Genomic DNA, 27,680 nt, shown 5'->3' on the forward strand with positions numbered 1-27,680 from the left:
GCTACAGCTCTTTGGGGTTTTTTTCCTCCACTGTAAGAGGAATGGCCAGTGTTACTGCAACCCTGAATGCACAGACTTAGTTACTAGATCCAGTATCACTAAGGATTGCAACAAAAGGTTTTCTGATTAAACTCTGAACTACAGGGCCAGGGATGGAGTAAGTATCCACATTGGAATCAAATGAAGTTGATGTCCAATGACATTTTTTACAGGGCAAGCAGGAGACCTGGTGTTTTTCAGAAGCATGAATACATCAGTCTATGAAAATAATTGCCCTGAGCAACTGCCTAAAAACAACAGCAGGCAGTCCAGAGCATGAAACCCTTGTGCTAGTCAAAACAGACCATTGTTGGAGAAATATATCTTTTCAGTTCAGGTACCAGAAGTGCTCAGCAGCTCTTGAAAACACTGGAATATATCATGGCAAAAGTGAATGCTCGGAGAATAATTCACAAGAGATGATGTGCCAGACATACTTCTTCACCAATATCTTTCATATTATTCCACTAGAAGAAGCAAAAGCACTTAAAAGACATCAGTAATTTTGTTCTGAGTGCCCACTGATTAAAGTGCCACACTTTCACACAGCAGGTTAATTAATCACAGTCCTGTATGTAAACTCCATTCACTAAAGTTTACTGGATTCCCTACCTGAACCTTGCACAGCCAGATGACAGCTTTCATCCTTATCTTCAGTGGAAGCGCTGGTAAGAGGGAGATGTTTTGTCTTGTGCCAAAATATCAGTCTGATCAGATGTGACCTGGGCAAGTTATATGAAGTTTCCAAGGGATGGAAAGACCTCATTCCACAGCTTCAGTCCATTGCAATGCTGGGCTGCATTACTGTAAGTTAGACAGAAACCTCCTGGTGAAGATGTGGGCCAGGTGGAGATCAGCTAAAAAGGGAAAACCAGAACCGCTGGTGGATATAAATTCCATAGTCAGGGAGAGATTGAGTCACAGGCTTAGAAAATAGTGAAGATTGGTAGTCTTTGGGTTTGCAAAAAAAAGCTGTTGCAGAGTGAGAATAAACAGTTCTCCTGTTTATTCCACTGAAAGCAGGAGAAGAAAAAGCAGCTTTAAAGATTCTGTCTGCTGTGAAAGTTTTAGATTATTCAATTACGGGCTTAGACTTTTGGAAAATATTTGTTTTCTATTTTAGGTTTTTCCAGGAATCACCTCTTTAAACTAATGAGACATTGAAGCTAGCCATTAGGAGGCATTTTCTGATGATGACGGTGACTCCATCCCGTCACACATGGCTACGAAGGTTAGGCGAGTCAGCAAATGTCTGCTGGGAGTGCGCCGGACACCGCCGGCCCCGCCGTGCTGGGGGAGGCAGGGATGACCTTGGCAAGCCCCAGCCAGTGCTGTTCCCTCTCACTCCGGCAAGTCTGAAGATTTACTTTCACCCTGAAGGTAATCAGTCAGTCGTGATTTTGACCTACAGTTTAATGTGCTCTCTTGCTATAGTTACAGACATCCTCCTTCTGGTTATGCTCCCTGCTGTGACTAATGGCATCTTTGCAGTTAAAGAGGTGGTTTTTAAAGAAAAACATCCAAGTTTCAGTGCTGTTACTGAGTTAACAGTTTTAGCAAAAACAATGTCACAGCAGTCCTTGCTATGGCCAATGAACTTGTCATTTTTTGAGTGCAAATGTGTACATATAAATTTGTATACTTTTTGCAAAACCCCTACATAGGAAGCAACCATTTTTTTTCTTGTTAAGGTTTATGAAAAGGATCATCAGCCTTGGTATTCATTATTCGCAGTGAAGAACCTTTTAAGTTCACTCACCATTCACATAAAACTGTCTTGGTCAGTCCAAGTTTTTTGAAAACTGGATTATTTTGCACAAATGGAAACAAAAATGGAAATCAGTTTTTTTTCAAAGATCAGGAACCGAATACCACACAACATACCAAGATATTAAGGAAGCTTTACAAATCCAATCTCGCAGGTGTGATTTTCTGGAATATGTTTAAGGGTGACATGAGAAACCGTTTTTTAAAGATAAAACCATAAGGATTTTCATGATATTTGCAAAATACCTCAACCATTCATAACTACTCCTTTTTAAAACACTGCAATGATTGAAGGTAATTCTCCAAACTGAAGAACAGGTTCTTGGATTTAATGATGGGGCCCTTTAAATAAATAAAACAATTTTTTTTTGTCTGTGTAGACACTGATGAAAATTTTGGGAAAATGTTACATTCATTTAAATCTCCTTCTCCTTTCTAAATAGGATCCCTGTATCTGTTCACCTCTAAGCCAAATTAAATTCAAGGGCAGCAGATCACAAAAACTAATGCTACTAGACAAAATTTCTACTCTGTATGGCAAGAAAATCAGCAGAAAGTAGCTCAAGTTCTTTTTTTCTTTGCCATATAAAACTGCAGATGTCATTTGGATACTAATTGGAGTCATTGTACAATCATGTTAGATGCCCTGTTCTCATTCAATATGTGGCAGGTAACATAGCACCTATGTTCTTCAAGAAAAGATCAATGACAAAAAGGTAGTTTTCTGCTGCAGGGAGAAGACAGACAATTAGAAAATCACTATTTGTATTCAATCTCTGTTTACACCGGTTGACCACATCTCTCACAAGTGCACATTTCTCTCCAGCTTCAGAAATACACAAATATATCAGCACCAGAAGTCTCCTCTCGTTTTAGTTTGCAATTCAGGATTGCTTTATTAATCAACGCAAGATGCATTCATTGAACTGGATTAATCCTGCATAAGTAATTTTGAAATTTCCTGCTGAAGTTATTTTTCATTTCTGGGAACAAATCATTTATTTGGATTTTCATATATCAGGATCACAGAGATTTGCCACAGTCAGATTTTAATTTTAGTTACATCTGAGCTGGCTTATATATTAGGGCGCATAGTTTTGCATGAGAGCATCTTCTAAAATCTGTAATTGGTGTGGAACACTGACATGCACAGAATACATCTGACAAGGTCCAGAGAGTTAGGTTCAGTTTTGCTGATCAACATCTATGCTGCAGATTAACTGAATCTTTTATGGCATTACAAGCCCTCCAGAATACATTAGTGTGCTTTCCCTTCCTGCAAACCCCCCTGACCTCCAGCGCTGCCATCACTGCTTCCTTCGACTGGACCCAAGAGGCTGAAACACTGACTCCTCTCCACTGCTGCACTAATAACAGAAATTAAATGTGTTTCTTAAAACTGCCCTGGAGTGTGTGCATTGGCACTTACCTTGGGTATTTTAGCACTGCTTGGGATTTCCTTCTCCTTTGTCTGTACCAGAAAGCTCTATTTAAATTGAAATATGGCCTCTCTCTTAAAAGCAAGGGAAATAGAGTACTTTATTGATGAGTGATTATAATACAATAGAAACCAGTATATATAATGAGGTTTGGCATGGATTTTTCTCAGAAATTGACTCACAGATGCAGCTAGCAGAGGAAACCATTGTATTAAAAGCAGAAAGGGGGATAAACACATGAGGGAAAGCAATGCCAGCTTTTGCGAGGTGGGTGCAGAGTACCTTCAAAGACAGCACTGTAATTATTGAAAAGCATATTTTTCAAATGCCCTCTTGGTCATTCTTAAGGGCATGGGTACAGGTTACAAGTCACCAGCAAATCATACTTCTCACACTTGTCACCCAGTGGATGGGACCATAGCTCAAGATCAGGAAAATACCTTCAGTCACCAATCCAGCTTTTCAGGTCCCACTCTGCAAAAGTACTTAGGCAAATTTGTCATGCTGAGGATGAAATGGAGAAGATTAATGTTTGGCAGGAAAGGCAGCCAAGAGAACTATGGAACAGTCCATGTGTCCAGCTCCCAAAGATGACTCTCATCTGAGAATCAGAAATGAAAAGGGTTCTCAATGCAGCTGGGACCAGGAATTGTGGCTCATCTGCTCTTCCTGTGCTTCCCACCACCAGCATCAGCTCTCCTCCCTTGTCACAGGGGCTGGCTGTGGTTGGGTGTTTGCCACAGCCCAGGCCCTGCAGAGAGGTGTCATTGGGCAGGTCTTTGATAGGTTTTGTTGTGCTGAAGTCTGTGCATTAGAACTTGAACACTGCAACACCTAAGTACTCTGCTGATTTATCCTTCTGCTTAACAGCAGGACCACTGAAAATTATTAGCTGAATACCATCACCCAAGGGCTTTTTTAGTTAGTTTCATGTTTATCTCATATTGTCTTCTATTGAATTTTCTTATGTTTCGCTTCTGCCCTTTGTATTGCCTTTCCTCTAGTTTTTTTTTTCAGCCTTGTTCTGATATGTGCTTCTCAAAAACCATTTTTGCTTTCCTCATTAATCCTGATTTTTTTCTGTGCCCTTGATTCTCAAAAACATCCCACCTTCTCCTTTCACAGTCTCATTTTCGATTTTTCCTTTTGTTTACTGTGTTCCCTTCCTTTCTAAATCATATCTCTGCCCATTGTTTCCAGTTTCTCCTCTTCATCCTTCTCCCACATTACTTAAAGAAAAGCATAAATCTCCCTTCCTTCCTCTGCTGCAATAAACTCATTAGTGAAACAATTCTATTCATTGTGCTATCTTAGTGCTATCCAGTACAGCCCACACCTGCTTTAAATACAGAGGCCACTTTGCTCAGTGCACCCCTCTGGTTTGCATAGGCAGATTCTGGTCCCTGACTAAGGTGTGTAGGCATGAATAAACAATGCATGAATAGTAATTGGCATTGATGATGCTTCTGCTTCCTGGTAGAACCTCCTGCTTTTACCTTGTCTTAGCCTCACAATACCTCTTGTCCCAACTCCTCTACAGCACACCCAAGCCAGCACTTTCCCTCCAAGAACTGAAATACCCACAGTTAGAAGGGTCAGTTGCCACAGGAGGAACATTTTGAAGAGGTATGAAGTTGCCACAAGCACTAAATTCCCCAAAGCAAGACTGGGCTTAACAAAGCAGGGTCCTTTTCACTTACGGTGGGACAGAGGAACAGAGGGAGCAGCACAAGGCAGAGGCACTTCACAGGCATGTAGTGGCTTCTCCAGTGAGAGCAGGCACAGGGGTGGAGCTTTCCCTGCTGGAAAAAGGTGCTGCTTTCCCAGGCCAGGCACTGTGCTCTGGGGGAGACCAACTCACTACAGCCCGCCTTTTACTGTGGCCACCACACTGACAAGCACTGAGTAATGACACTTGGAAAACAATGAGGCCGTTATGTAACACCAGAAAATAAAGGAAGTTCACACATCTACATGATAAAAAAAGTTCCAAAGAATTTAATGTAGATATTATTTATACATACACTTTATAAGTAGGAATATGGCAGACAGTTGAATTAGTACATAAAGTTTTATTTAAAGTTTCCCCCCTACAAGCAAGCTTCATTTACACAGTCTAGTACTGTACAAAATTTACATTTTTTGTGTGACTTATTTAGTTAGCATTGTTTCCTTGGTCATGCCTTCCTGATAGATAGAAAGATTTAGATACAATCCTCATAAATCTTTAAATTATCTTGGTAAAAAAAGGAACCATTTAAAAGGACAAGAAGTATCCTTTAAAAATGGTACATTTTAGTAGAGACAAGTGACAGACAATGTTCAGTGGCAGACCTTTTAAATGTCATACAAGGTTTCCTCATTTAGTATCTTAACAGTTTCCTTTTTATATATATTTATATTTATATACTTTCAACAGGAAAGGAAAAAAAGTCATGATTGCACCAAATATATTTTACAAGGGATCCCTTGGATCTGAACAATATAAATAAATACAAAACCAACTAAGATTGCACTATGTAGGAGAAATGGATTGAGATTTCAGGATATACACTCCACCTTTATGAGTTCCTTAGTGATGCTCACTGGAGAACTCACCAAGGGCACATTCAAATATTAGCATCTTCAGATAATTGTTTTGTTTAAACATTTTTTTCCAGGCGTGCAGCTACCTCATCAATTGGATTATTGCATTTGTGTGGTACCAGTCTTTACTGCATTACTCCAATTTTACAAGTTGTGTAATTCTGCTGCAAGCAAGGGAGTTGCAATAAAATTGGACTGACGCCAGAGAGAAACAGTCCCATGATATTTGCTCTCCGTTATTTATATTGCTCTCAAGCATCAATATATAGTGTAATTTCTGTGTACATTCACCCTTTTTCTATTTTGCAAAGCAAATAATGAAGTCTATTTCCCATCTATTGCTTCTGCAGCTGAAACCAACCTCCAGTAGCTGCCTACTCCTTGCTTAATGCACTAGCATTAAGTCCTGTCGTGAAAGATATGTGCAGGGCTGAAAATGCAGGATCAGAGTGTCCTTTGCCTTTATCTGGTGCAGCCAGCTACAGCTAGGCAAATTAAAGGCCAGATATTAATCTGACATAAAGAACATCCATTGGCTTTGATGGAGCAATGTCAGTTTACACCAGCAAAGAGGATGGTCCTGAGAGTAATGGATGCAGCACTAGTAAACCACAGTGGAAGAATTATGCACATACTTTAATGAGGTGAAGATGATTATGTCTGTTAGCTGCAAGGTGGTGAAGAATCAGGCTCAGATTTTGTCACTGCTTTTGCAAAGCCAGGACAGAAAGACATAAGCTTAACACACAGACAATCTGATTTGTGCAAGCAGCTATGACTTCATGAAGCAAGTCCTAAATGCTACTGGTCCCATGTGGGAGCATTCTGAACTCGCTTTGCAGTGTGTAAATAATTACACAGGCTATAAGGCAGTGGAAAGTCTAGCCTTATATTACTTTGGATCAATAGTAAAACTCTCTCAGAGTGCATCTTAAGATCAACCACACAGGACTACTTTAACTACTTACCAGTGTCTCTCCAAAAATGTGCATAAGCATTTCAGAGTCCAAAGCAATAAATTTATGATTAAATGCAGTCTTCTTGTCTTTGGAAAGAACTTGCACAGATGCTGATATCTAACAGGTTAGTGAAAAGGAAGTAAGATTTCTGGTGCTTCATTAAGTGGTCATAGAAATAACTTACTTTTCAAAGCCAGATTTTAAGCTGTAGGATCCAAATTCTGTTATACTAATGTAGAACCAGTCATTCCATGTGATTTTAGTGAAATGGTTCTGACTTTACACGAGTGTGATTAGCAGAATTTGATCCTAATCCCTAAGCTGCTATTGCAAGAAGTGCTCTGTAAAGCATAGCTTTCATTGTAGTCTGCTTTCTGCTGCACTTGCACATGGGGACTTTGAAGGCAGAGTGTATTAGTTGCCAAGCTGTGCAAAAACTGAATGATATTTCTTTACCTTTTATAATCTTCTGATGCTGTGTTGCTTGCAGAGCATATGAAGTAGTTGTAGGTTAGGATTACAGAGGAGGAGACAATTCTGCAATGCAGTGTGAGCTTTTCACTGTCTGAATTCTGAAACATTCATGAAAACAACATCCTCATGACTTCAACACAGATCACATGCAGGTAGATACAATGCACAATACTGATCTTGTCTCTTCAGGCTCTATTTGAACAGTTAGCCATCATTTTTTTTAAGTTAAATTTGATGTGAGGAGTGTCTCTGCAGCAGGAAAAGTTTAAATCAGTCTGAAATGGCAGTCTGTCAGCATGTAATGTTCGGTGTGTTTTAGTGTCTCGCTTCATAAGACACCGGCACCTATCTGAGATGGGACAACACTTGGTTTTTCTTTTCTTTTAGTTTGCTCCTAAAGCATAAACATGGAATGAGGGGTCAATTATGGTAGCTTTGTTTTAACAGGAACTCTGTTCTAATAAAATATTTAGGTCACCCGTCATTGTTTTCCCAAATGCACTCAGTGTTCGTGTCAGTGCTCCTGGCCCATCACTTGTTGTACGGGACGCAGGCCGGCAATACCACAGTCGAACACGCAGGTCCTGCTAGGGGCTCCGCAACGTCACCTTCCAGCTCTGTCCAAGTCCCCTTCTCAGGACTGTAGCAAATAGTAGAAGATTTGTAGGCTCCCTGGTAGTAGAAGAAAATGTCATATTAAATGTGGCTTTGGTAAAATCCAAGTCACACGTCAGCTCTAACGATGTTTGAAAGTGACTCGGGGTCACTCAAACTTAGAAGCTCTTCAAGAGGTTTTCGGGTTTTTCAGCACCCAGCCTCTGAAAATCAGTCTCCTTTACAGGCACCTCATAAGCAGAGCTGTAAGCATACAGTCCCATCAATCATTTTTTCAAAATTCCTTCTGATTTTTAAATTACTCCATATCAGTGAATAGAGTACAATAATAACTTATCTAAATAGAGAAGCACAAAGGTGAAAAAACACTCCATGTTCTGTATAAGCCGAAAACCAAGTGAACCTGTCCCTGTAGCTAATTCCCCTCTTCTCTCCATCCCATCTGCATATGATATGGACTGGCCACAAGAACTCAGAAGGAATAGAAAGGTGATTGTAGAAAGCAGGTACACACCATACTCCAGCTGTAGCCTCCTACAAGGTAAATACTGTCATCAAGGACTGCACAGCCAGGGCCACTGCGACCCTCCAGAATAGGAGTCTGCAGGATGTTCCACTGGTCACCTTTTGGATCGTAACATTCCACAAGCATTACGTCGAGATGGGAGAAACCTGGATGAGGGCATTCAGGAAAGAGAACATGTGTTATGACATACTGTTTTATTGCTTATTTTACTGTTAAACTTATTAAATTATAGTTACAATTATACTATTACAATTATAACATAATTGTAAACATTTTAAAGAAAATATTTTCATATACATTTAAGCCAATTTCTGTAATATTAATGCTTTGTAATTTCAGTTCAAATAAATCTGTTGAAAGTTTTTACCATTAGTTCTACAGTCTTCTACAAATCATGAGTCCATATAAAATCTGACTACACCAGAAAACACTCAGTAATAACTTATCAGTGACACAAGCAGATTCAAACAAAATTCCTCCTTGCCTATGAGTGCTAATACAAGTTTGACCATATAGGAAAAGATTGTCCTGGCAGTCTTTCTCAAAATTCAGCAGATCCAATCTATTCAAAATTGAACAGATTGAATTTTGCTCAGAAATCAATGTCTAACAAGTCCAGGGAGAGCTTAGACAGCTGAAGCCAATTGGTTCTAGAGGGACAAAGTGCTTAGCATGATGGACATGATGTGCAGGACCAGTTTCAATTTTCCAGCTGACTTAAGGTATACTCTAAAGCACACAGCTGGGGTAAAGTCTTTAAGGTGACAAAAAAATGTAACCACAAAAATGGTGGTCCCATCTTTCCCTGGTAGGCCAAAAAATGCTCCAAGCAACTGCTGCTGTTTGATCACCAAAGGGCAGAGGGGTCTTAGCTCAAGATTCTCAAACTGTATCAGTTAATATGAATCAAGTGAGCTAAACAAAGACATTGAACACAAGAGTCCTGGTTCCTGCTCTAATTTTAGGCAATTCCCTATTTCAAACTACCTTCTTTATCAGAGAACTGCAGTAAAAGAATGGCTTTCTTAATATGCTGAAGTGCTTTTCTTAACCCATCTGTCTTCTCTTCAAAGTATGACAGCAAAGAGAAGGAAGATTTTCTGTAAAACAGGGTATTTGGTGATATTGACACTTCACAAGGGAGCTGCTTGCTTGAATATTATTTATGTCTGGAATGAGTATGAAATAATATGAAATCATTCATAATCATATGAAATAATTACTTGCTGCTTTAAGGTTTTCAAGGCACCATAAAAAGGCCACTGCCGTGCACCCAGAAGCTGTCAAAAGCTCTGTAACAAACTGCAGTATGCACATGACTGCTGTGATGTGGTAAATACACAGCTAACACTACTACACAGTTCAGCTTCACAAAGGAGGGCTTTGCCATGGAGCCCTGCTATTCCCTGCCAGTGGAGAATTTGTAACATTTCATCCACACTTCAGTCCCCTCCCTGTCCTTGCAGCTCTTCCTTTTGTTTCACTGTATAGGAGAAACCATTTTTTTCCAAAAAGTTCTTTTACCAGAAAGCCACATCTTTCCAGAAGCCTGGATGCTAAACACTCCTCACAACAGTGAGCAGTTCAAGCATAACAAAGGCACCCAGGACAACAGCCGTAGAGGCAAAAATGCAAGGCTTATTGGAAGTAGGTGAAACTATGTGGAAAAAAAAAGAAGGTGGCAGAATAGAAGCAATTCGAGCCTCTGCAAACCAAAGCATGTGCTTTAGCTTGAGGAGAGCTGTGACAGGTTTTACTTTTGTAGGAGGAAAAGCCAACACTGGGAAGCACTGAAACCTGGCAGTTGTTCATGTGCAAGCCCTCTTCACCTTATAAGGTCCAGTCCATAACCACCCATCCCAGCTGAGGGTGAGGAGTGGAGGCACAGCAGCACTGAACCTGCCTGCAGGGGTTTATGCACCAGTACTATTTATCAGGGAAAATTTACATCTGGGACTTTGTCCCTTGCATGCTCCACAGACACTCAGATCTCCAAAAGCAGCATGTGGCTTTACAGTGTCATGGGGACCCAGGGACTGGAGTCAGACATGACCTGGTCTTACTGGCAGTTAACACATTTTTTTACTTTTTCTTCTATATCATGATTTTATCTTTTGCTGTTGAGAGTCTTTTATTTTTTGGTTTTCAACATTAAAGGAGAAAGAAGAAAAAAAACCTGAATATTAACTATCAAATATTATCATGGGAGAAAGGAGCAGGAGGTGTGCTTTTTGTCTAAGTGGCTGGACTAAAAAACATCTTTAACATCAATGACATACAGGTATTAGGATAAAATTACCAAATGCCCAAGCAATAGTTATTTTAATATGAGACCTTTTCAAAAGATGAAAACAAGAGACCTCTAAAAAGAATTATAATAAACAAGCTGCATTTAATACTAAAAAGGGATTTAAAGAGCCTAGTCCTATTATTTAATGGCTGGAAGTTTGCTTTTTTTTTCTCTTCATTAAATCAGGAGCTTGGGTTTTGTGTGTTGCTCTGAATAAAGCTCTCTTTAACTGCACATTTTGGAAAATGATTTACAGAGGAAAATATTGCTGGTACTTTCGGGTCAAAGAATAATCTGTTTGTTTCATTGAATTCTTGGTAATGACAAATTGTCCATGCCTTTGAGTAATGGAAGCTCCCATTTTTATTATCTAAAGCATTCATTACTCATATATTTAATGTACTGTTATAATTTTAAAATAATTTGCATAAAATGTTTTTAAAATTGCTGGCTCAAGTGTCCTGTTAAATTGTGTTGCTTGGCTTTCAATGTATTTAACAGTGACTGTCTAACAAAAATATTCTTTATCAGAGATGTGGGACACTGAGATACTTTTTTGCTATTAAAAATGTGACCTTTCAAATGGTTCCCTCCAATTGCATACAGTCGATCATTCATTACAGCCAGAGTGTGAATTGCTCGTTTTGTGTTCATGTCCTGTTTTCGGGCCCAGACGTCCATCACAGGGTCATAGCAATACAGCCAGGGGACGTATTCTCCATTGTGAACACCTCCTGCAAAGTAAATACACATCAGCTCATTAATATAAATAAAGACATTGAGCTGCAGCAGGAATTTAGCTCCCTGGTTTTGGGATTCTGCGGTTTATTTATTTTTTATGGTGGTTTTGGGTTAGTTTTCTGGTCATACAGCAGGAATTACTCAAGACACTGGCCTGAAATATATATCTTGCCATTGTGGACGGCTCCTGCGTGGGCTGCCAGGGGCTGGGGTAGTGAAGACACGTAGCGCCACTCGTTTGTCTCCAGGTTGTAGCACTCCACGCTGGACAAGTAGCCAGTTTCGTTTCTTCCACCGATGACATACAAGTTCTTGTCAAGGCGGCAGGCGTAGAAACTGGCTCTCCTGGAGGACAGGGCAGAGCAAAACAAACAAGCCAACAACAAACCAATTAGCCATGTCAAACATTTCTTTCCCCTCTCCAGCTGACTCCCTGAACTAAGAGAGCTGCTCCTTCAAATGCTACATCAGGGAGAAGTAGCTTCCAGAAAGCTTCGCGTGCTTACAGCTATCCTAGAGACTGTGGCTGCTGTGCTAATCAAATACACAATACTCCACATCAAAAAATACTTCATTTTTTGTGTCAAAACAATTAGGCACACCTAAAGCTGCCAGAAAATACCCCTTTTCAAAGCTGTTTGTTTCTTTTTCACACCCGTGAAAGATAAAAAGGTGCTCATTAATGTATGGGGCATTACCTTGTAAGGGATATAACAACTCAGTAAGACAAAGTGAAAAATGAGGTAGATAATGTAACAATAATAAATTATCTTGACATTCACTTTCTTTATGGTCCTTCAAGGGTCATTGTTCCCAATTTACTAAGAGAACCACATCATCAAAATTTTTCTTCAATTATCATTTTTTTCTTCCTTCTGCAGTACTGCAAACAACTTTCCTTATGCTAGCCACAACACTACATTTCCACCCTTTAACTCAAATGAGGTCTGTCTCCATCCAACTAACCCTGAGAAAAGTTTTAGCCACCTGTCTGCTTTTACATGCAACTCAGGTGTGTAGGAAAACAATTAAGTTTTCTGGTCAGGACTGTCAGGCATATATTAGTTTGTCTTCCTTGTGCCTCCAAAATCAATGGTGAGTGTTTCTTGCTGAAGTAAAAATTGAGCAGTAGATGATTTTGAGAGACCTTGGTTGGTGTAATCCACTCTGGGGAAAGCTCCCTGGATCATTCAGCAACAGGAAGGTTTGCTAGAGTAGAGACCTTTAATTTCAAGCTGCAATAACATGAGGAAGAAAATTGCAAAAGAGCACAGCTGGGCTAGGATGAAGAGCTGAACAAAATATTGAATGAGAAGAGTCGTCAGTCCCCAACATAAAGTTTTCTCCTGGGTGAAATCAGAATGACATGGGAGCCCAGAAATGAGCAGGCAGGCCAGGCACAGCAAAGTGTAGCTCTGACAGCTCCTGCAAAGCACTCTGGAGTGCGGCTGTAGCTTGCCAAACCCTGCTCTGTGGCTGATTCAATGCACTCTGGTTCCTGCCCAGATGCCTTAATTTGAATCTGGGAGCAGCTGCATATTTCACTCCTGAATCATGCAATAAATCTTGGGGCCTTGATGGTCAGCTGCACCATCAAGGACTTGAACCTGCAGACCACTGCAAAGCATTTGGATGAGCAGTGGCACACACAGCAGCATCATCAGTGAACAGCTTCCAAGTCCAACTCCTTCCTGGGCTTCCTGAGAGCCATCCTGTGACCAGGTGAGCTGGCAAAGTCTGGTGTGCCCTGTCCCTAACCAGGCATCTAGTCAGGCATGTTCAGGAGCATTTTCTTCAGTGAATGCAGGAATAAGATCTTGCTCTTTTGCACAGCTACCTATTTTCACAAAGTTTGTAGCATCCTTTAACCTTTTGGAGAAATTTTCCTCTTAGTTAAAAGTCTGAGACTGGCTGGTGGTTTATAAGTTGGAAGAGAAGTCAGGCAGACACCAAGGGATACAGCCATGGAAACAGCAGGGCTGGCTGGGCATCCAGGGAACAGATTGATGCATCACTGCCAGTTTCTGACCTTACTTTTTGGATTTGGTGCACAGCTGACAGGGCTCCTCACCAGCCAGGGTCACTGGACATCTCCTGTTCACTTCTTTGCTTTCACCCTGCCTGCACATGGGCAACTTGGACGGTGTGGGGCAGAACCCCATTCTGAGTGGGGCTCGGAGCTCCACCATAGGGAAGACTTCTGAAAAAAACCCTGTTTAAATAGCAGGACAGGAATACTGGCAAGTGTCTTCAGATCAACTGATGAATTAAAAAAGACTATTTAATTTATCTGTCAGTGGGCAGATAGAAGCTGATGGCATATTCTGCTCTGCATGGTCGGGCAGCAAATTGTGCATTTATGTTTTTAGCCTGATATTCTATGGAAACAAAGCTAATTTGATTACACTGTACATGTACCCATGTCTGCCTACTGTTGTCTCTTAAAAAAAACTCTGCTGACTGATTTCACTCTAATTTGACAGAGGCTATAGGTGTTACAGGCAATCAAATGTATATAAGCTTTCTGAGAATATGTGATGGGCCAGAGGCAACACAGCCCACAGTTGCCCCAAAAGTAGGAAAAGCTGCAGAGGTCACCTCCTATTAGATATGAGAGAGCCTGCATAGTCAGGTGCCCATTTTTCAACCCTCCTGTGTCCAGCAACCACAAGGCACAAAACCAGAGGGTGCCTGTTGTCAGTGCTCCCACATCCACTCCTCTGACCTTCTCTGCTGAACCCATTACCAAACAACTCTCAGCATGTTTTGCCTTTTTTTTTTTTTTTGGTCAGGTTTAATAACCAGAGGTAGACACAACTTGCATGCATTATTCTCTTAACTAGGGTTTCACTGATGATATTCTGTATGTGTACTCCTGGTTTCATCCACACAGTGTCACTATAAGGAGCAAAAATGAAAGCATCAGCATACTTCACTCCTCTGCTTGGATGTGAACATTCACTCAGTAGCTTCTGTCACAAATATTTTAAGCTTTTTGGGTTTTTTTAGTTTTTAATGATACAGTGTGTAAGGGCATGCTGTTACAGCATGCAAAGGCATGCTGTCAAGTGATGACTTTTAAACTGCTGTAAAATATGATTCAGATTAAACTATAATACAGCAATCTTTGCATGACAACGTTCCCCTCACTACTGAGAAGACACTATCCATTCTAATCAGGTAACTAGAATGTACCTCAAGATCTAAATATGGACAGTAAAACAATTATTTTGTGATTTTCCTCAGAACTTGAAAGTACTCGATGTTCACTGGTCTCCTAAACGCTTTTCCTTCACACCTCTTCACCCAACCACTAACCCAACCAACTTCTTTTAAGTATACACATATAAAAGGGAAGATTTTCCTCATGATTTTCACACATGATGAATTTATGCCCTGAAACACCAAATAGATCTACCAGTCTGAGATTTAAATTTACCAGTGCTGCTACTGATTGTCACAATATCTAGACCAGATTTCAGAGTAATTTATAGAGTGCATGCTTTGCTTTTAAAAAATAAATAATCTTAATAGGGGTTGACATTACTATTATTAAAGTCAAAGACAAAAATAAAATGTGAAATTTTTGTATTTCTTTTTCTGCGCCTTTTCTCAACTCAGCCTCAGAGAGTACATTGACCTGCTTACTTCCCACTTCCACTTGTGCTTCTTCAGAACTTGATACAATGCCATGCTTTTAGCTGGTCTTCAAACAAAAATTTTGAACTCAGAATATAAGAAAAAGCAAGTTGGTTTAAAATGCTGGTTTGCTCCACACACCTTGAAAAGCTCTGTGTTGAGCTGGCAAGGTGCAGCAGTTCTGCCTGAGGTGTCTAGCTGAGGCTCCCACCTCAAGTTCAGATACAACTGCTCTAAACACTGCTCCTTCAGCAGCCATCATAGTCTAACTGAACTCTTCTCCAAAAACCTTCCTGTTGTTATGGCATCATCCAGGCAGATGTGTATTTCCAAAGCTTGTGAGTCACTTGCTGTTCTCTAAACAACAAACTCCTGAAAATAGTATGTATTTTTCAAAAGCGTTTATATTTGGGATGTTCTTCAAGGGAAAAGGAACCAAACTTAGCTTTGAAGAAAATACACTGGCAACATTGAATCTATAATGGGATTAGACTTTTCTTTATAGCTCACACAGTAAAATCAATCAGATATGGATTTTGGCATGTGAGATAAAAGCTTACTTATCAAATATTTCATACAGATTTTTGACTTGAGAATATACTGCCTGTGAACAAGTCCCACATTTACCTGGCAGTCATTTCAAAGGAGCTATTATAGTCTATGCAGCCAATTATTCTCAGACTAAAATTCCTAAATAGGTTTTGACTTGATGGACCATAATGACTCAGAAAAACCCATTTAACAGTCTGTCTTGTCAATGGTGCCTGCATTATGCCAGCAGAGACAGGGCATGACCCCGTATTCCTAGCAGGGGGAAAATAGCCTGTTGACTTTAATGGGAACTTTATCTCACTAAAGGAGCTGGGAAAGAAAACTGCATAAAAGCTCTCTCTTATTTGCATGATCTTCTACAAACTGGGCCAGTCCATACCTCTGAAAGCTGCTATAACTCTGAGGAAGTCATTAGGACTGAGCAAACAAACCATCAAAGCCATTTTAGAAAGTGAGTGTAAAATCTCTTTTTTCCAACAATAGCCCTAATGCTTAGGAGCCTTTAAAAAAAACCAACATGCAAGCCCATGAGCTATGTATCCTGAACAAAAGAGGTGACAATTAAGGTTGTCATAGCAAAGCCCCTTGCAGAAGGAACTATGTATGAGTGGACCATTGTATTTCAGTCCCTCTGTAGGGAGCTGTGGTGTTCACACATTACAGTTTATTACGGGCAGGGCTGTGGGGCACAGATGAGTTTTGGCCTCTTGGCTGAAGGCAGCAGCTTCCACCAGAGCACAGAGCCAGTCAACTGCCTCATGGTTTTCCAGGGAAACACAACTGGCCAATGTGGAGGTGAGAAAACTCCTATTGCCTCCTTTCTCCAGCCCTCAGCTGCCTACTTCTGCTTTCTGAAGTTTGTCAGCCAAATAAACCCAACTGCTCAGCCAGCTGCCAACACCCCTCAGGAATTTGGCTCAGAGATACCCAGAGGGCCTGATTAGAACTCAGATTAGGCTCCACAGAAGAGCTCCAGGCTCCATACAAACACCAGTTGGTCTTCTAGACAGTCTCCCAGCTCAGCAAGGATGACTTGCACAGTGATGCCCACTCTGAAGCTCACCTCCTGTCTCCCCCATGTCAACACCCAAACTGGTGGTGACTCACTCTAGGAAGCTGAACCAGAGGGGAAGGTGTCCCTCTGTTTTAAAGTAAACAATCACAGCTGTGAAGGTTATCCCACAGTGTTGGTGGGAATGAGGGAGAAGGCTAGGTGCTGCCAAAGCAGGGACTTAGGTCAAACAAACTGAATCTTGAACAAAGGTCCTTCAAAACTTCTGCAGACAAATTTGAAAAAACAGCCATATTTCCAAGCATCTCATAAGACACACCTTGAATCACAACACTGCACTGAATTCGATATATTTCTGACTGCCAGACACCTGAATAGTGTAGACAGTCAACAAAAAAAAGAACTGTAATAGTGGCACGGAATAAAGAAAGCATTTGAGGGAGACACTGTGAGATCTTTTGTACATGGGATCGATGAGAAGATGGGTGTTTAAGTGAAGGAAGGTCACTGAATATTTTCTTCCAATAACATTGTAACTTTGGATCTTCTGCCTTTGAGATTCTTCTTACAAAACATGCACAATTCTGTTCAGGTTTATGGAATTTTTTCCTTTGAGGGTGGCATTTGGGATCCACAGTTCAGTTTACATCATCTTTACAAGTCATTGCTCAAGTCCACATCCACCTTTGCTCTTTAGTACACAGCAAGATTAAAATATGAGCTACTCTAATATGCATTTACTGACAGCAACTTCACTCAAAGACCACCTAGGATTAAGAGTCCTCTGACAAGTGGAGACATGTTCAGGAGAGCTTTTCATAGCTGGTGTGGTGAAACAGGACAGAGTCAACATGTGAAGGTTTCAGTTCCCTCTAAGATATCTGACTATAATTACTGCTTGTTTACTGCCAAACTCATCATGACACTTCAGTCAGGGAACATGACAGGACACTATGGAGACTTCAGAAAAATCTTTCAGACTGTACTCAGGCAACCAGTAATTGCATAAAGTCCATGGCTTTTGCATGAGTTAGCACTGCAGGACTTGGCAACTGGAGTTCCAAATTTGGAAAGTTTTAAAAATTAGGAAGCAAATGGGACACAACTGCATGCTGCAGTTTTGTCTGTGTTTTCAATGCTTCTATAGGCCTCCTTATTCCCAGAACTAAGACAAACCTCAGCTGCCCCTAGGATGAGAAAACAGAAATTGAAAAACACATAGCAGGTTTTTACCTCTCTTGCATGGGTGGAAGTTGTATCCAGCTGTTAAACCTGGGATCGTATCGGCTAACAAAGTTTGTACTGTGTTTCCCTGTAAAGATAGATTATTTTGACACTCAGCTGTTTGTTTCATGTATTTAACATCATGATTGTAATATATATTACATATACTTCACAAGTTGACACCTTTTATGAAGGGTTCCCCCTTTTACAACAATGTATGATTACACTGTGTGTACAGTAATAATTCAACAAATGGGGCACTGCAAGGCTTGAATTAGCAGTCACTAGCAGTAAAAGCAGATAGTGATTATTCTTGGTCTTTGTAATAAGATCTTGAAAATGTGTATTTAAATTTACTTACACAAGCTGTGGTATTTTCACAGCCACAATAAATCACAGCACTAAACAAAATTACTGCCCAAAGAGGGCATCCCCACAGTATTTTTATGACTAGAATTTTGTCAGGTAAAAAAATTAAAGGGAGAACATATTCTTTTCTTTCTCCTTATATTCTCTCTGTGTGGAACATGGCAAAAACCCATTGTGCAAATAACCAGGAGCTGCATAAGCCATCAGCATGGGGTATGCAGTATTTGCACTAGATAGTTTATTCTACCATGTACTTTCAGTGTAAGTTAGAAGGAATTACAGATGTGCATCGAAGGGGGAATACACTCTTAAGAGTTTTATTCCAACTCTGTTAGCTAAAATATGAAGCATGAGCAACATACACCAGCTAACTAGCTTCTCCCTGCTGTCAAGACCAAGAACTGTGTTCATGTCTTCACGATATTAAGATTTCACCTTATTTTACATGCAGATTGACACCAAAGCAAGAAAACTGAAGCAAGAGAGTGCATGGCAATTTCTGTAACACCTGAGACTTCAATAGATGAGCATTTTGAAAACAGAAACCTTTGTTTATGTATGTGTGACTAAAAAATTGAATTAGAGGCTTCACAGGCCAGCAGAATAACCTAACTGCGTATGTCACAGTTCTATAAATGGTCACTGGGCATTCTACAAGGTGAATATTTTTGCATCAGACAAGCCTCTGCAGCATTGGCTCGCTTTGCCTGCTTCATTCCACACTTACTTCAGCATGTGTAAATACACCATCAAGACAGTAGAGAAGAATAACAATACAGTTAGAATTTATAGTCGTAATAATTTAAGTTCATGTTCTACAAGAAAACAGAGAAAGAAACCACACTGACCGCTTTGGAAGTAAACTGATTTCCCAGCCATGTTATAAGCATGTTCTATATAAGGAGGGTAAAGCAGAAGACTGATGAATAATGGAGCATTACCCTTCAAATCCAGCATGGTGCCTAACGAGGACCTTGCTGAGTGCCACTCAAAGATAAGACCATCTCAGCACCACCTCAAGACACAGGGTGAGATTCCCCCACTGTAAGGGCAACTGATCCTTCTGCCACTGGGCTTAGTGAAGTGAGGCCTTGCTTTTGGTCCTTATCTGGATTCCTTTAGTCTACACAGACAATTTAGAAAAAGAGGCATCGAGAGCTATAGACTCAATAAGCAGCAAAACAGTAACAGCAAGCTTGAACAGGTTCTAGGTTTCACTGTCTAAGACGTTTACTAATCTCTTTGTATTTCAAAAAGCAGGAATTCAAAATAATATAAATATAGATCCTAAGTTCAAACTTCTATTTTTTTTCCTAGGTTTTAAGGCTGCTGTAATTAACTGCTTCCTTCAGAGTTACTGGGACTTCAGTGCTCATTAGTTATACAGCAGTTTGTTCACTGTTGTCATACAGATCTATAATTTGGCTGCCTAATGTGTCATACACATACTCACTACAAACACCATGTATGTAGAAGATTGTAAAGTGCAGGGTAGAAGAAGGGTTTAGTAAGCCTAGACTGGGAGTGCAGGATACAAATCTGGGTCCTTCACAGGAAGGGAGATGAAATCAAACTAGAACAGTCACAGAGAAGAGCTACTATGGCAACAGGAAGAACAGAAAGTTTACCTTATGGCAGGAGACAAAGAACTTGGCCTGTTGCACCTAGAAATACAAAAGCTGAAAGGGGATAGGAGTGCTGCCTGTAATTCTTTAGAGGAACAAATCTCCAGGAGGGGAAAAACTGTTAAACTAAAGGCCAGCCTTGGCATAAGAACAAGGTGATTTAGACAGTCAAAGAATACATTTTATTGGATATCAGAATAAGACTCCTAGTCATTTAGAGCAATTGGATTCTGTAACAGCTTTCCAAGAGGAGTAGTGGGGGCTGGAAATACAACTGCTTTTCAAATGCAGCTTTAAAAATTTACAAAATGGGATTGTATGATGCCTGTGACTGCAGGAAAAGGACTTGGTGATCTACTTAATCTGCCTGATGTAACTGGTTTGACTGCAGTATAAGTCTGGAGTTCTGTTTGAAAGAGAACTCTATCTATGTTTTGCTTTGCTTATCAGCCAGGAGATTGCACATCTTAGGATGCATCTGTTCTGTCAGAACACAGAACTTGGGACAAGTGAACAAAAATCAGGATTAGCAAATCAGGATGATGGCACAAAAGAAGGCAGATACTGTTCTCTGCTCGGCAGCCATGCTAGAAGGTGACGGGCTCTGAAGGTTATGAAGGTTGGTTTTAAATCTGTGCCTATGGTGTGCACCCTGCTTTCATCAGTGTTTACTCATGCAAGAACCCCTTGTGACTGGAAAGGCATAGCTACTGGAGGATGCAAAAAAGTGAGAAAAAATGTCTCCCATACTTTGTGGGTTGTCAGGAAGTCAGTGGAGCATGAAGGAGGTGTGAGCACTCCTTGGGGTCCACACATTTTCTCAACAACCAGATGGTGTGATGGCTAAAGCAACATCTTACCATTGCCACCATCTCTAATATAATTCTTTACATTGGAAAATACACCTGGAACAGTCTAATTTGAAGCAGAAGCTTTGTAAAGCCCTGGCAAGATGAATCCAAGTAGGTCCATCTGAAGTCCCTCCTGTGCTCTGAGGATAGTAGACAAGGGCCTTTACACAAATTCAAGTGGGCATGTGTGAGCTGCCCCCATGTAGCTGCACATTTAGAGCAAAATGGTTACAAGAGAGAATATGCCCAGCACAGGATGTAGTTTATGATTTCAGGTTCACTTTCAGTGACAAGTAAGATCCATTTGATAAAGAGATCAGTACAGCAAGGCTCATACCTTTCTTATTGCTATCTTCTTTACGGAAAAAATCCCAGCACTGGTATTCACAGGTCAGGGAAATTAGAAGATGTTTTCAGCAACATCTTCAGCCCAGGAGTTGACCCAGATCTAGGCAATCTCAGGCCTTGGGTACTATTCATCTCACAAACAACTGTGTTTGACTCCTATCTCCGATGCAAGATATTTACCCCTTCTACCATCTCTCCATCACCTTGCAAGTCAGTTTCCACATCTTCAAAATGTGGGTAATTACACTTCTTTTCTTTTACCCTCCATGTGACATGGCCATTTAATTATAAACTGTCTGGAATGAAGTCTGCCTGTCCATATGCCTACCACCAAATGCAACAGGGCTCCTCACTGGATGGATGTGGCCAATGATCCTAAAAGAAATTGTCATTTCTTGTCATACTGCACTATCTCTTGCTTCAAATTAAAGACATTCAGCAATATTCAACAATAGAACTAAAGGGCCCTCTCCTAAGACATATAGTGATATTCTTAACTACACCAGAAACATGCTTATAGGGTGGCCTGGATTGTTTGTCTCAGGTTTTAGGGAGTGAACAGATGTAACTATATTCTATAATTTGGTTTGGTGCAGATGCTGAAATGGGGCATTCACAATAAAATATATGCAGTATATGTAATTTCAGCTGGATCCTCTGGTGTTTTAAAGTAAAAATGTGTACCTGCAAGCTGTTTTATGGTTTCTCAGTCATAATTATCTCTGTTACACAGACTGCTACAACTACAACTCTTTCCTCATGTGAAAGCTTTTTAACAGTGTCTTGACAATTCTGTGAATTTTGCAAGGCATGGTATTCTCCTTTTGCTTTGCTCAGAAGTCTGTTAAATTGTTTAATTTCTCTTTGCGGTAAATTTATGAAGTAATCAAATGAAAGAAGGTAGCAGCAGATAATCTATATGAGAAGCTCTTGCACAAGACTGAAAAAAGGATCAGTTTAAGAATCTCAAAGTATAGATAATTAACACATTAACAACTTGAGCTGCGAGTATCTTGTTTGACAATAGAAAAGAAGCATTCATCTACTGCAATTGCATTATTATATTATGACTGGAAGGAGCCTGGAAATGAAGGTTAAAATTCTTAACAGCTGCTGCCTGGTGCATGCACTTGAAAGAGTCTGTTCTGCTGCCTGTGGCATTTCTCAAGGGATGTGGGAGCTGATGAATGACAGAGATGCTAATGCTAAAGTACCAGATATTTATAACATCAATATCAAAGAGTAGCCTTTACTAGGTTTAACAATTGGGCTGAAGGTCCTCAAAATCCCTTGCTAATCACTACATCAGCTGACCTGACAGCCAGGGAGGCACAGGAAGGCAGATGTTCCCTTTGCCTTTTAGTATTCTGTACATACCATTAGGGTTCCACTGGTCTTCTCCTCCCAGCACAAACAAGAAGTTTTCCACTTCCACGACGCAGTGATGGGCACTGTTGTATGGCATAACTGCAAACAAAGCAAGAATTACTTGTCAGCTCAGGACACTGATTTTATCAAATATTTCCTCTTTACCATCTGTACGAAATAATATGAGAATGTCACCCCAGGCATGTATGAACACTGACTTTAGCAGCAGACAAAGCCACTTATTAGTAAACTTACGCAATTCAATGTTGCAAATAATTAAGGAAAAAAATCAGGAATTCTGGTCCCTCAGTGCCCCCTCACCTGCCCAAGTACCATACATGCTGATCTAAAAATAACTTGTAAAAGGGGGTGAAGTTGCATGATATTTCCCTGAAAATAAGCAGATGCTAGGAATCCCGGTATGCTGGAAAACATTAAAAAAACCTCAACCATGCTTTGTTCTGCTGGTAATGTTTCTACAAGAAGAGTCAGTATGTTCAGTAGCTTTCTATTACACAGCAATGAACAAGCTGCATTTCCATACAGTTTTAAGTTTTTAAATTAAGGTCCTGCTGATTTAATGCCTTTTACAAATGTATACGCTTAATTTCCTGTACAATGTCATTAGCAGCACGATCACACATCTTCTATTCATCTAATCAGGAAGCCCTTTGTTAACAAAGATCAAAGCTGTGGCATTAGGTTTGCAACATCCCTTTTTTGGCGGGGGGAGGTATCATGATTACTATGGACCAGCTACAGATGCAAACATCTATTTCTTAATATTTACTTTTTCCACTGCAAATGGTAAAATGCAAAAAACAAGGATTACGTGTACATGGCACAGATATTACTGCAGTGTGCCATACCCACTTTAATGATATTATATGGAAAATGCAAACTTATACAGCATTATTACTATACCACATAGAGTAGTTTTGGCCCAGTGGCACCAGTAGGAAAAATGATGTCCTTGTTCAGCTCATCATATGGGCACCTTAAATCTAGGTGAGGACAAATGGGGAGGTGATGTGCATGTACAGGCAGGGAACTTATTGCTTGACACGGATCAACAGAGCACTTAGGAAACCAGTGCAGTGGGAAATCAATATGACTCAGGGCCAGCTCTTACTTTGTGCTCTTTTGCCAATGCCAAAAAAAAAAAAAAAAAAAAGAGAGGCAGCCTATCTCACACTTGGATTATTTTGGGTGATATATCTCTCATTTCATTTGTTTTATTATCTTTTATTTTTCTCAGAATGCAGTTGTGCAGTATAGCATATGCAAATAATAATAAGAAGAAATACGCACAGCTTTGCTATTTAGGACACATTTTCTTAAAGATCAAGTGGGCTCATTTAAGCTTCTTACTGAAGTTTTTGCCTAGGCAATGATGAATAAATAAGGTATGTTTTTAGTTTCTAGTGAAGGTCGAATATCTTTTTCATAGTCTGTGCTCTTACAAGTCATGTAAGTGAAGCAGTTCTTAAATTAGGCAGCCAGGTACAGTGAAAGTTCATTAATTAAGGTTATTTGTTACTGATTCAATTATATTAACTGGGAACTAATCTCACTGCAAAGATTTTATACTACCTAGAGATTCCTACAGTAGGATGAAAGAATGAAGTCCATTTTTGCTATCTTTTGAGACACCATATGATAATTATCTCACTCTTCAGTCTTAGAAATTTTCCTCTTTTAAAATCTTCTCTCTCAAAACCACAGAACTTTTCTTGATTTTGTGGATGCTTATGGTAAATAAAGAATTTTGTCCCTCATGAGAAATTTGCTGCCTTTCTTAGACGTTTTTTGGGACCCTTCCTCTCAAGAAGAGACTCCCCAGGATCAGTCTGTAAGGGCTTCAAGTTTTAAGTAATACAGTGCTCTATTTTATGGTTTCCAATTAGGTCCAAGCTGCTGGTTGCACCCTCAACCTCTTCTATTGGTCAGTCTGGAGAGCTCCAGCATTTATAGGAAAAACTGTCTGCAGGCAGCACACATGCATATTTTTCCATTGTATTTTCACTTTTGCAAAAATTTGTGCTTATTTATCCACCATATTGACACAAACAGAATCAGCAGAGGAAGAAATTCCGCTTTAAGCTTTTCTGCTGTTACCATGCATATAAGGTATGCAATAAGACTCCCATAATTATTATGATAATTAAACCTTGAAAACTAATGGCTTAATCCTGGCTCCTACTGAAATTGATGGCAACATTCCCAATGATATAGGATTGGGCCCAAACAACCCAAACTACCATCCATAACTCACAGGAAAGCTAAAAGGAGGCTTGCCTTAGAAAGAAGGGTAGTATTTGGCCTTCAGAAAGAAAGGTGACTGCAATAAAACACTGCAGACCTTTACTGTGACCTTTGTTTCTCTCAGAGCTTTGGGGAAAACTGTTCTTAGTCTCGTGAATCTACCCATGGGACTGAAGGGAGCTGGACAAAACCGGGAGAATGGAGCAGCACTGTGGACATCTAAGAGGGAAGGGACTCTTACTGAGAAATCAACCACCTCACATTCTCCTTGACCCTTCAGAACTGGCAGTTATACACAGAAATCAAAAGAACATTTTCCTTTTTTCTGTTATAAAATATCCCTTAAGAGCACAGAAAACTTGCACTAAAAACTATGATTCTTATGGACATACACCCAGATAGAACCTAACTTTCATAGACAACAGTCAAATTTACATGGCAGTGGGCATGCTAAATTCAGTATCTGGTAGTAGCAATCTTCTCAAACTCACTGGGCTTGCCAGGGTGTAACAGGAAGAATTTGGCCCATCACACAGTCTGGCCAAACTGCTGCTTTCATTAATTTTATATGAGTCTTTGTCTGCTGTTTGGCTTTAATAGTGTGAAAATCCCATCTTCTCATTTTTTTATCTCAACTCATTGGAACACCTGCCTGCCCCACAAAAAGGGTATTTGAAGAGAAGTTTGTACGCCACGCTCAAACACAGCCCTGCATGAGTTTTTAGCGTGTCAGTCAGTGAGTTAGAGGGAAAGGGTAAGGAGAAGCTAATCAGGATGAAATGAGATTAAAGGCTGTCTAATTTTACAGCAACTGTGATCCATCAGCCACTGTGAAAGTGACAGTGGAAATGAATGATGGAGACAGACAGGTGGGGCTGTACATTTCACTGATTTATCCTCAAATGCACTGGGCCTTATTTTATTGAGTGAACATGACCGCATTTATCATGACTGTCATCTAAACCCACTTCCCTCCATTTAAAAAGGTCACTTTACTAGGAGGGAGTAGGATAGAGGCACTTTCAAAACAGATTTAAAATTTAATAACACATGTTTATAAAACCCTGGGCAAAAATTCTTAACTTTATTAAAGACCGATTTAAAAAGAAGGTGAAAACACTGTTAAAAGGAGGAGAAGATAAAAAAAGCCATGGTCATCTGAGAAACATTCCAAGGTGATAGGTGCCAGGGAAATATGTGAGAGAGACAGATATAGAGTAGTTGCAGTGGGCAGAAACCACCTCTCCCAAGTCCCTGCCCCTCACACACATTTCCCAAAGCTCAGGATGCCCCCGCTTTCCTGCACCAAGAGCACAAACAAGTGCAAACAGCCCTGCTAAAGACAGCACTCCCTCCAGCCTCCTTCCCATGCACTGATGTATGATTGGTAGGAGACTCTTGGTAAGGTGGGAGGAAATTTCTCAGGTACAGATATGTAACATGCAAAGCTGTCTAGGTCAAAACCAAATGGAAGATTTATACTTGAGAATGATCTGGAAGGCAGTGTAGTCCAAGACTACAGTGGTGTTTGCTAAGAAATACTTCACAAACATCAGTGACATTGTGCAGGAGGTGACACTCAGTTGTTCTTCAGATGCAGATGAGGACGAAGACACAGCAGCACTGCATATTAGGATAGATATCCCAAGAAGAAATTCCTCATATATGCCAAAGCTCAGCTAATAAAAAGTACCAGACAGTGTTCTGGGACCTACTGTCAAAATCAGAGACTACAGGTTATAGCCAAATGCTCATGAAATTAAACACTCTCAAATATGGAGCCTGTGAGGTCAACCAGATGCAATGATGCTTCAAAGGCACCTCCATGATACACCTTATGCACCTAACAAGCAATGATGTGTGCTCTTTGTCTTACCCAGTTTTGCTTAGTTTCTGCCAATTATTGCACATTTAGGAAACAGCATCTGGTTGTTCTCCACAAATTAATCAAAGGGTCATCAGTTCCTCCTCCTCCTTACACCTTTCCCCATCTACTGTCGCTTCAAGACTAACTACCAGGGAAAAAGGGAAAACTAGAATAGCACTTCTCAAGACAGAAGGAGAATGAGCTCAGGTCCCAGGAGATCTGAAATCTGTGATACAGGCTATATTGATTCCCCTGCTCTGCTAAAAACTCCTTCCAGAAATTCTACTTGATTCCTCTACTCAAAAAAAAAACAAAAACCCAAAACCCAAAACCAAAACAAAAAAAAAAAAACCAACCAAAAAACCCCCCAAAATCAAACCACAACAACAAAAAATCCCAACACCATAGATTTTTCACTGCCCTGAAGCAGTCAGCTGCTTGAGATACAGGAGGTACTGTAAGGAAAGCCAAGAAATCTCTTAATCTCTTCCTCAACTGCTGCACAGCTTGAGCATAGCCCCTTCAAGACTCAATACACACCAAGAAGTCATGATCAGCATCTCTAATGACCTGTGCAGATGACGCAAGAGAGTGTTTCCAGAACAAAGATGTCATTATCAGAGGACATATGGATTCAATAATGACCTTCCACAATATTAACAGCCTATCCTATTGACTACATAATATTCAACTACAGCTTCTTGAAAACTGGTTATTTCCACAGCTCTGAAGAGGGCAGTGCAATGAGAGATGTCTCTTTCCAGCACAGAAGGCACCCACAGACTCACTTTAGGAGACTGTGATTTGATCATGGCAGAGACACAATATTCATGCAGAGACACAATATTCATTTCATTACCAATGCTATCAGCAAAATGCTGGGCAGACCACAGCTGGTCCAATTATTTCCTGAGAACAAAATATCAGATACTGTTCACCTTTCTGTGTTTCATATATCATTTGCAGAAAGACTACGCATTTATTACAGAATGCTACTTGTTATTTCTCACCAAGGAGGTTATATAAATAAACACTACAATTCCTCTGTGAATTGTTCTCTTCAATTGTTTGTTATTTAATAACTGTGGGGAAAGACTGACCACAACAAGTATGAAATTCTAGCC

General features: G+C 40.2%; 1 protein-coding gene across 1 annotated transcript in view; it reads right to left on the reverse strand.

The window, feature by feature from the left end:
* Positions 1-5,220: 5,220 nt before the first annotated feature.
* KLHL14 (kelch like family member 14) overlaps positions 5,221-27,680 on the reverse strand; it is a 60,878-nt gene continuing 38,418 nt past the window's right edge. The window contains exons 4-9 of the mRNA XM_036395212.2: positions 22,434-22,523; positions 17,873-17,951; positions 11,591-11,781; positions 11,271-11,429; positions 8,394-8,551; positions 5,221-7,936 (exon numbers count right to left, since the gene is read on the reverse strand). Coding sequence (XP_036251105.1) covers positions 7,796-7,936; positions 8,394-8,551; positions 11,271-11,429; positions 11,591-11,781; positions 17,873-17,951; positions 22,434-22,523 — 818 coding nt within the window. The 3' untranslated portion in view covers positions 5,221-7,795. The remainder of the gene's footprint in view (positions 7,937-8,393; positions 8,552-11,270; positions 11,430-11,590; positions 11,782-17,872; positions 17,952-22,433; positions 22,524-27,680) is intronic.

Source organism: Molothrus ater, chromosome 1, assembly GCF_012460135.2.
Source record: "Molothrus ater isolate BHLD 08-10-18 breed brown headed cowbird chromosome 1, BPBGC_Mater_1.1, whole genome shotgun sequence".
NCBI classification, from domain to species: Eukaryota; Metazoa; Chordata; class Aves; order Passeriformes; family Icteridae; genus Molothrus; species Molothrus ater.